This window comes from Lepidochelys olivacea (genome assembly GCF_965140295.1).
Source record: "Lepidochelys olivacea isolate rLepOli2 genome assembly, chromosome: 13".
Lineage (NCBI taxonomy): Eukaryota > Metazoa > Chordata > Testudines > Cheloniidae > Lepidochelys > Lepidochelys olivacea.
In genome coordinates, this window is record NC_140423.1 from 17124301 (window position 1) to 17135197 (window position 10897).

At 41.6% G+C, this 10897-nt stretch overlaps 1 protein-coding gene across 3 annotated transcripts in view; it reads left to right on the forward strand.

Annotated features, from left to right (window-relative positions):
- The window catches only part of B4GALT5 (beta-1,4-galactosyltransferase 5), a 65316-nt gene extending 55514 nt beyond the window's left edge, over positions 1-9802 (forward strand). For all 3 annotated transcript variants that reach the window (XM_084645546.1, XM_084645547.1, XM_084645548.1), the window contains 5 exons: positions 12-128; positions 715-902; positions 1316-1438; positions 2351-2452; positions 6677-9802. In XM_084645546.1, coding sequence (XP_084501672.1) covers positions 12-128; positions 715-902; positions 1316-1438; positions 2351-2452; positions 6677-6824 — 678 coding nt within the window. In that variant the 3' untranslated portion in view covers positions 6825-9802. The remainder of the gene's footprint in view (positions 1-11; positions 129-714; positions 903-1315; positions 1439-2350; positions 2453-6676) is intronic.
- The last annotated feature ends 1095 nt before the right edge of the window (positions 9803-10897 follow it).

The window sequence follows — 10897 nt, forward strand, 5'->3', positions numbered from 1 at the left end:
CCATCTCTTAGGTGGCAATCCTGATACCATTCCGCAATCGTTATGAGCATCTTCCAGTTCTCTTTAGGCACCTTATTCCAATGCTGCAGCGCCAACGTTTACAGTTCGCATTTTATGTCATTGAGCAAGTGAGTCACTTTCCATGTATATGCAATGTATTTTTCTGAGCTAATCCATCACCAGTGGGAGTAACCACTGGACCATGAAACTTGCTATTGTGTGACTGATTGCTGCCCGATGCATCCCACATATGAAAGGCTATTTACTGCCTTCTGCCCCCCATTATTGCACAATAATGGCAAATCTCCAAGTGTGTCCTGTGTGTTTTTATCAGCCAGAGTACATATCATAGGCTTTCAAAGGTTACTGCTTAGCGTTGATGTGTGTACAATACCTAGCTTCTCATAATATGCCATTCACCTGAATGTTATGTTGGACCCAGGCACTTTCTGAAAGCTTCTGGGAAATTAAGTCTCTTAGAATAAATTAGGTTTGTTTAGCACATATATCTATTGTTAAACCAGGGCAAGAGGGTTACAAAAACAGGAATTTAAGGATTTTTTTTCCCCCTTGAGTTTGTGTAGGAGGCCATGAGAAGAGTGACTGACTTCCAAACTTGTACTTGGTGTACATAGAGTTTGTGTGTGTGTGTGTGTATGTATATAATATGAATTGTATATTGAGCTTCTTCTGAGAAATAGCTCTACTTCCTAGGCTGGTAACCAACCATTTAACCGTGCCATGCTCTTCAATATTGGCTTTCGGGAAGCAATGAAGGACTTGGACTGGGATTGTCTGATCTTTCATGATGTGGACCATATACCAGAAAATGACCATAACTATTATGGATGTGGACAGATGCCAAGACACTTTGCAGCCAAGCTGGATAAATATATGTATCTGTAAGCACCTATATTCCCCCTTCATGGATAAAAAGTCAATAGCTAGATTTTAAAAAGATTAATTTCAGTTTGGTTTCCAGATTTTGTGCAAGTAAACATAGCAGAAATAGAAGCAAACCTCCCAATAGCTCAAGGCTTAATTCAGCTGCATCCAGGAGAATGGCTGCTCTGACGGGGGAGGGATAGCTCAGTGGTTTGAGCATTGGCCTGCTCAACCCAGGGTTGTGAGTTCAATCCTTGAGGGGGCCATTTGGGGATTGGTCCTGCTTTGAGCAGGGGCTTGGACTAGATGACCTCCTGAGGTTCCTTCCATCCCTGATATTCTGTGACAGGCTGTGAACAGGCAATTGCATCAGCCCTGACCTGCGACACTGTTCACAACAGGTGTGACTAATGCGCTCTTTTTTATTTAGGCTTCCTTATAATGAGTTCTTTGGTGGAGTGAGTGGCTTAACAGTGGAACAGTTTCGGAAGATCAATGGCTTTCCTAATGCGTTCTGGGGCTGGGGCGGAGAGGATGATGATCTTTGGAACAGGTACTGATGTGTGTCTTGACTTGAGTCTACTTCCCAAAGATAGGGGGATGGACAGGCTTCCATGCAGACTTTCCTATGGTGTGACTCTTCTGCTCATTGATGAGTTCTTGTAACAGCATCTAACTCGTGACACCTGATGTATGTTGTACAAACTGTCATCATTGATGATACAGTAGTGGCTGGCCTGGTAAAAGAATGTGCTGCCACAGGGGTTGGGGATATATTTCCTCAGGCATACAGTGCACGCACCCAACTTCTTGGCAGTGTACGCTCCTCAGGGCTCTGAGTGAAATAAAGCCTGGGTATTTTACCTGCTGCTGTGAACTGGTTCTAAGCCTGCCCCCTGAAAGCCTTAATTTGGTTGAGCAGCTTTCAGACATCTCCATCCTTGCCATTGCATGGAAAGGGGCTTTATACAACATGTGGAGGGAAGCTGCCCCTCCCCACCCAGGCAGTGTGGATTGGCTCTGGAGCTATTCCATGCCCTCTTCACATGGGTGGAGGAGTGGGGAGACTATCATGCCCTTTAGGGTATCCTGATAAATGGAAAGATTGGGCTTTGATTCCGTTCTACTAAAGCAAATTGGATTGGAAGCTCATAACTAACAGAGAATGAGGAAATATAGTTCTTGCCATAGGAAACTTTATGAAATTGTTGGCCTTGGGCATTATTTCTCATGTTGATGTTCATCTGAGGATCAGTTTGACTACTCAATTAAAACATAATGTACTGAAAGCAGCTTAGTTTGCCCAAAGCCTGAACTGGTTGAAATCTTCTCACTTCATTTAGCTAGCTAATGGAAACTTGTACTTACTACAGACGACAAGTCTGTTGTGGCTTATGATTGTTCAGCCTTGGCAAGTATTGAATTGGGAGCAAATGCAACAGTCAGCCCTATCTTTGTAATACAGGGTTCAGTATGCAGGCTACTCAGTGACTCGGCCACGAGGAGTCACCGGGAAATACAAGTCAATTCCACACCATCATCGAGGTGAAGTGCAGTTCCTGGGAAGGCAAGTGAGATTTTTATTATTGAAGATTTATGTTTCATTCTGAAGGATTCCAAAATCATCATGCCACTATATAAATCCATGATGCGCCCACACTTTGAATACTGAGTCCGGTTCTGGTTACCACATCTCAAAAAGGGTATAGTGAAACTGGTAGAATTTCAGAAAAAGGTGGCAAAATTGATCAAGGGTATGGAACAGCTTCCATACGAGACGAGAGTAAGACAACTGGGGCTGCTCATCTTAAAAAAGAGATGACTAAGGGGGGATATTACAGAGATCTATAACAGTGGTTCTCAAACTTTTGTACTGGTGACTCCTTTCACATAACAAGCCTCTGAGTGCTCCCCCCCCCATAAATTAAAAACACTTTTTAATATATTTAACACCATTATAAATGCTGGAGGCAAAGTAGGGTTTGGGGTCGAGGCTGACAGCTTGCGACCCCCCATGTAATAACCTCGCGACCCTCTGAGGGGCCCTAACCCCCAGTTTGAGAACCCCGATCTATAAAATCATAACTGATGTGAAGAAAGTGAATTGAGAGGTGTTATTTACCTTTTCACACAATAGAAAAATCAGGGGTCACCCGATTAAATTAATAAGTTGCAGGTTTAATACAAACAAGAGGAAGTACTTTTTCACACAATGCACAACTAACCTGTGGAACTCATTGCCGTGGGATGTTGTGAGGGCCAAAAGTATAACTGGGTTCAAAAAAGAACTGGGTAGTAAGTTTATGGAGGATAGATCCATCAATAATTGTTAGCCAAGATGGTCCGGGACACAACCATATGCTTGGGGTGACCCTAAACATCTACCAGAAGCTGGGAGTAGTAGACAGGGGTACTTCACTCCAAAATTTCCCTGTTCAGTACACTCCCTGTGAAGCTTTGGTATGGGCCACTGTCAGAGACAGGATACTGGGCAAGATGGACCATGGTCTGACCCCTTGTGGCAGCTTGTATGTTCTAACGTTATGTACTAAAGCACTTCACAAATTAGCATTCATACTGTATAAGAGGGTAATTACCCCTGAGGGTAATATGTGGCAGCAGTCAAGCAATGCACAGAGTTTCTTCACAACAGTGTTAGGACAGGAAGGGAATAATCAGAAGTGCAGGGAGACAAGATGTAATAACCCAAACTGGCGTGGTTAATACCCTGGACCCTTTATTCTAAGGTCCTGTTTAGTGGTTGTTGCTTTTCCAAAAGAGTGGATTTTAGCAGCATAGAACCTTTTGGCAACAAGCTGCGGCCCTGGCTCTGTACTCTGAAGAAAGTGAGCCTCTCGTGGAGTAGTCAGCACCACATACTGAAGCAACGTTTGTTTCCTTGAAGGTTCTCATCTGAACATTGAACCAGGCTAGCCCTGCTTAACCTGTAAGAGGGATTGTAGCAGGATCCACAGCCTTGGGTGTTATAGTTTCTAGAACAGCCTCTGTCCCTGTTTTTATTAGACCTTGTTTATGAGGGAGTTCAAACTCTCCTGTATTTGCATCGTGCAGGTAGCTTCAATTGCAAAAGTAATATGTCAGTCATGTGCTTCATAGCAATTTTGCTCCATTTTTGTTTGAGGTGAAATAACACCTCAATCGGCTTCCTTTTCATTTTTTCTAGTGTAAAACACAGCTGCAATAGGAGAAAATATATTTTGCCATAATTTTAAAGTGAGCAAGATTGTGCATTCAGCCAACTCTGACTTTTATTTTTATTTTGCAATAGTGCCTTGGAATGCCAACCAAAGATCAGGGCTCCATTATGCTAAGAATAGTGCCTTGCTCCACAAAGCTTATAGTCTAGGTGAAACAGTATGCTGAGTCACCAGGAAAAGCTCCACATCATTAGGTTTTGTTCCTGTTTGAGAGAATGTAAAGAGTTAGATTGTGTATCAGGATTGGCATTCCAACAGGACCCAGAGAGCTGTTTCCGGAAGCATAAATGCACACATGCTGTCCCCTATTTTCCAGGGGGAACCCCAGGAAGAGTATGAGTGAGCAGTATGCAATGGTGCGAAAGAGCTTGTTTAACAGAACCAGTGGGAATGATTTATTTGTGAACAATTACATGACTTAGCACCTCACAAGCTACAACTGTTTGTTTAGAATGGCAATTAGATGTAAATTGTATTATCCACTACTAATACCAGAACAGGAACTGCTAGGAGAGCTCTAGAAGAGAAACTCACAAAGCTCACCCTGCTAATACTTTTTGAATTAACTGCAAATTCAAGCAGGGAATGAACCTGTAGTTCATTAAGCTCTGGGCCTCTTTCTGGCATCAACTTTCCTGTTCTCCGAGCTTCTGTTTGATAGAGATAAAAATATTTTTCCTGTCTATATCTGGATTTCATTTTGCTACCAAACAGATTATGGTGAGGAAAAGAAGTTTCTACCATTTCAATTCTCTGTAGCTGAACCAAGGAAGTCAATTTCAGGGGAAAAATGTCACACTTGTTCCGTTTCTCTGAAGTATCAAAGGGCTACAATGCAGTGGAAATGAGAGCTTTAGATTTGCCTCCTTTATTTCATCAGTTCTGGAATTTTGTAGGCTGATGGTCAGGGTGCATCCAGTGAACTGCTGTCACTTATTTGGCAAGAGTCACTTGAGGTGCGTTGCTACCTGAAGGTATGTTTCAGAGGGTTCTGAAGCGGTCTGTTTATCTTTTAAGCCATTCAGCTTGCTAGCTGGAGGTATTACAAATCAGAGCATAACATCGTAGCCCGCCACTGACTGTAAAGCTTGCAGTGACTAAGGACTACCTGACTTAGTTCAAAGCCTTTGAACTAACGCTTTCTTTATTACCCTTTTTTCTGTAACTAGGGCTTTGTCTAGTATGGGGTCTGGTTAGAGCCACCAGTGTATTTACTCAAGAGTGCTCCCTAGTGTAGATGGGCCAAAGCTGGTATTTGCTCCTGTGCATCTTAGCCCTGCTTTATGTTGATGTCATTGGTGTAAACAGCTTTGCCTGACTGCTCCTGTAATGTCAGAGCCCTGTGCTGATGAACCTCCAGCCTCCTCACATCTCCTCCTGGATCCCACTGTTTCTCACTTTAATTGATCAAATGGAACTTCACTTCCCTGTATACTATCCTTACTGACACACTCATAGTCTGTTCACTCAAACCTTGAGCTGATTGTCAATTTCCCCACACCCAATCTCTTGCCAGATCTGCGCTGCTACTTCTCCCTCTGCTGTGTCCTTTCCACCCCACTGCTAAAACTGTATCATATGCCACTGTTTTTCTCTTGCTTGGGCTACTGTAATCTCCTCCATTCTGGACTCACTCCTTCCCCCTCTTCAATCTATCCAGCACGCTGCAGATAAATCTTTTCCTGCTGCTCCTGTAACATTAACTACTTCACCTCTGTGTTCCTTTACTGATTTAATATTTCACTGGACCGAGTGCAAAGGCTTCATGCTCTACTTTAACACCCCCTCTGGAAAAGTACTAAAGATTGTGAAACATGTAGATACTACAGTATTGAGGGCTGTGCAAGTACCAAAGAACCTTACCCTGCCTGTATGTATCCACCTGTTCCCTCTCACACCTTGTGCTGTCTCTTGTACCTCTGTGACTCTTTTCCATGGGCCCCCAACCCTGAAATGAGGTGCCAAGAATCTTTGCTCTCCCGCTCCTCAAAGTCAGTTCTTCTGGTTTCTGTTCACCCCCAGCCTCTAGTCCAATACCATTTGCTCCTGCTCTTTTGAGTGATTTTATTTTGTCATCCATCCTTCCCCTCATTTACTCTGTCTCACTTAGATGGTAAATTCTGTGGGATGGAGGCCATGTCTTATTTTTGTATGGGGTACACAGAAAACGCCTGGAGTCATTCAGCTGCTTTGTGTCAGCATGATCTACATTTTTGGGGAAGGAAGTTATCAATTCTTATTTCTGTGCATATTGACAGTTTGACAAAACTGTGCCAGCTGGACACACAGAAAACATACTAGTCTAAAAAATAACACTGATCTGATTCTGGTCTGTGTTATGCAACGTTCCAGAGAGTGGATCAAAATTTTATTTCTGCAAAGTATTAAATATTTGTGTCTAAATTCTGGAGTTGTCTCTTATACATACATCTTAAGGGGTCTGTGTTCAGGAGGATTTTCTCATGTTAGCTTTTTCTTGTTGGGACTGTGTGTAGTAGCTCTCAGCCTAAATTTCTGCAGCCTTGAGCAGTGTTGGGAGTGGATACATCCATCTTTTGTTCTCTTTTAAACAGGTATGCGTTGCTGAGGAAGTCAAAAGAGAGGCAAGTCCTGGACGGCCTCAGTAACTTGAACTACTTTCCAAACATTACGTATGACGCCTTGTATAAAAACATAACTGTTAACCTGACACCAGAGCTGGCTCTGGTAAATGAATACTGAGAGGAGAAAATAAGTTTGCTTTGCCCTTCACCAAGAAAGCAACACGTTAGACATACTTTTATAGGGTTACCAAGGACAAGAAACACATTGTCTAATGAAGGATCACAGTATTTCGAAGAATAAAATTGAAAATGCACGCACAAATCGTCTGGCCCAATCCGATTGTTTGTGCAACAAGCTCGGGGAATTCACTCGCTTTCTGGTTTTATGAACAATGGTGTGACCTGCTGCTCTCATCTCTGCATTCCGTCTCCTCCAACAATCTCAGATATCACAACAGTGATCTGACGTGCTTTCTTCTCACGGAACCAGTTTGGCTGAATGACTCTGTTGGCTTCTTGAGTTTGGATGCCAGAAGCAATCCAGTAGGCAACTGCCGTAATAGGAGATCAAATGAAACTTAAGATGATACCATTCTTCTACATTTATGTGTTGTTTTTTTAATGACCTGCTTAAACTATATACAACAGAATCGCTTCTTAAAGAAGTGTAAGTGTAAATAAGCTGTGTAAAATGCCTTTATTTTCTTTTACAATTAAAACTCAAGCGAAAGGTTTACATATTAAGGTCACTCATTTAGACCCTATCCTGCAAACATGTACATAATGTTACTCCTAAGCAAGTCCCTCTACTCATGTGAGTAGTCCCAGTGATGTAAAGTTAAGCTTAAGTGTTTACAGGATAGGGGCCTTAATTGGTAGGATGCTGGGGTTCAGAAATATGGAGCCACATCATTGCTTATTACGGAAGTGGCGTGGGCTTTTTGGGAGAAGGGAGGGAGAAGGGAAACTTCATGAAAGAACAAATATCCAGCTCATATCATTGTGCAGTAGATAATGTGTAAATTATAGTTCATATGGAGTTTTTCCATTTTATTTCTCTTGGGTTTTCATTGTCCATTACCCTCTATTCCACAGTGGTGGCAAGTGCAAGCTTAGATTCTAGACTTATTCAAACACATCCCTCCTCTTCTTCTCTCTCTCGCCCCCTTACAAAATTCACCAGTAGGCCTGTGTGGTTTCCATGCACAAATCCCAAAAATCTTACCTTCCCTCCTCAGTCACTGTCTTTAGGTTTGGGCAGTCAGCTGCAGTTTATTAAATCTGCCTCTAAATTAACAACGTTCTACAGTGATTCCTCTAATGTAACATTTTTGTTTCATAAATGGTATTTTGATATATTTATTGTGTAAATTGAACAGAACACTGAACTAATTACATTCTAACTGTAGGTAGAATCCTTGGTTATGATCCTTAGCCAAGGAATGCATTCCACAAGTTCAAATAGTGAGCTAGATTTATCCACCAATGTAAAATCATAATGAGAAAAAATGAAGGGCATTCTAATTAGTTCAGGAAAACATAAGTATCCAAACTGAAGTGCTTGGTTGATATCCCCATACAGTTTTACAGGTTTAGGTTTTTTTTCTGAACTGTTCTCCTTGGGTTGTGCCTGTTTTGGGATTGTTTTTTTCTGGTTTAAAACCAATCCATCACTTACACAGTATGTACAAACTCACTTTTACTCGACTTCTCTATGGTAAAAGTGCTTTGGGTTGCTTTTTTATATATCTATATATAGAGATTGTGAGTATTTAAGCTCAGAAGTACTTTAACTTTCTTTTATTGCATTGTTTGCCTTCTGTTTCCTTAACTCTTATGGTTTACATTGTTTTCTCGGTTCCATGGACATATGATCCCCATACACATCTGCTGTGGGTGTGATTGACCAGGGCTCTTTTTGGTCTCTCGAGAATAACTTAGGTTTAGAAAATATGGAGTTCTTGTTGTGTAGACCTTATCAGCCTGCATGAAAGGACAGTGCATCTGGCCTTGAAAGTGCTGGTAAGTTTGTAATTTAGGTTTAAAGTCTTGGAATACGTGTGCTTTAAAATTGTTTCTTGAAGGTTATTTATAGTTTGGTTTTTATGGCACATATAGCAATAAAGACTCTCTTGCTTCTGATCCTTGATCCCTGTAATTCTTGTGGACCCTTTTCAAATGCTGAACCTTTACTCTCCCCCTCATTTCTTTAATCTTGAAATGTTGCTAGCAACTGATGTCTTTAATGGTGCTTCAAACAAGGAATGTATTTCAAATGGTCTAAATTCACCACTATGTGAATTGTGCATGCATGTGTGAGTAGATGTTAGGCTGTATTTTAGTTTGAATCCTCAGTCTTTAATGTATATTTTACCATCTCTTACACCCTATGTTTTGAACAAAAAAGGCATTCCCTCTACTCAGAAATGTACTCATTTAAGGTTGGCCTGAAAGTGCCCGTTTCACACCTAATCAGTGTCACTCTTTGCAATTTTTTTGTCAATCAGGTTGAGTTTTTCCCTCTCTCTAAAATGTGGAATATCTTAAAATGTGCACTGTTAATCTTATCGGCTAAGTCAAATATTGTGTAGGAATGTAACTGTTAAAACATTTTGTCAAGCGCATGTGCTGTTATGGTGTAAAAATTCTCATAGTAAAAAGAACTGTACATATTCTGGCAGCTGAAATTCAACAAGGCCACTTGTGCACCCCTTGTATGTCAACATTGTCTACTAACCTTGCTGGGAGTCAGGGCGTGTTCAGTGCTGATTTTTTTTAACAAGCCATGTGGGGTTTTATTTGCTAAAATATTTATTTAAAGTTCATTATTTTTTTAAAGATCCTCTTCTATAAGGAATTTACCAAGTGAGCAAGAGTCACACACTTCTAGTCACCCACTGTCTGAGGTGGAGTTAAACCATAGGTCGTATCCGTCCATCATCATGGCTTTTGAACTTACTCTTACATTTTTAAGAGGTGCCAGGGTACATGTTTGCACTGAAATGTAGTGTTTTAAGAGAGAGACACACACACACACACTTTTTTCAGCAGAGCAATCCTTTGTATCATTACATTTATTTACCCATGTGTTTGTACATTTTTGTATTTAATTTATGAATGATTTTTCAGTAAAATACATATTCAAGAACCAAGAAATTGCAGTGGAGTCTCTTATGTTGTGTGTTGTTTTGGGGAGGAAGGGGAGGCTTGTGGCTTGTATCTGTTGAGGAAGGGAAGAGGAGGTCTCTGTACCTTAAATGGTAAGTCTTTAGAACAGAGCAAAATGTCAACGAACAGAAAAGAAAAGAGTGCTTGAGGGTCCACCCAGTCTTCTGCTCTTGGGTATGGAGTCGAACATTGTTTTTATTGCAGCAGCATGGAGAGACATCATTCTGAGATCAGGGTCCAATTGTGCTAGGCACTGTGCAAACACAATCAAGATGGTCATTGCCCTGGAGATCTTAAATATAAGTGACGGATCAGACAGCAGGTGGATGCAACAAACATGGGGGAAGCACAGGTAGCAGTGAAATAACTAATAGTCCAGCACATCAGCTGCTTAGCATTCCCACAGGCATTCACTCCTTTGCTAAGCCGCTATAGACCTTCTCTTGAGCAACTGTGCAAAGGGAAGGGAAAACTACGCTGCTCAGGCTCCAAAGAAGAATAGGAGATTCTTTGCCTTTTTGCTATTCAAATGCAGCAATTGCATGTGGGAAAGACTCGTGCATGCCAGGTTGCCAGTCAGCAGGTTAGCAGTCTGGATTAGATTTGGTCGATGTTGCCACCACCAATTTCATGGTTGGCTGATGACCTAGTGAAATGAGTATTTAGTGATTTGTGGGCAGGTGGCTACGTCAACTGCCTACCACCACCCAAATTGCACTGGCACAAGGCAACTGTCTGAAGTCCCCGCCTCCTTCGGAGAGGTAGCTGTGATAGAATAGGACTGACTTGGTGGGGGACACTATGGGGCAGCTTCTCATGTAGTCTATGTATGGAAGAGATCCTTCAAAACTCTCATGAGCATCCAGTTTTCTCTAATATTAAAGAGGAAGCTCCTCAAGATGGATTTTGCCCACCCCATGTTGGAGCTGGATTCACCAAGATCTTTATTTACTGCTGCAAAATGTCCCAGAGACTGCCCATCTAAACCTTTTTGTCTACTCACCCCCATAGTGGTCAGCTGTCTGTAATCTCTAGGAAAAGAGCAGAGTATGTTTGACAGAGATGGCATCTCTATAATGTATC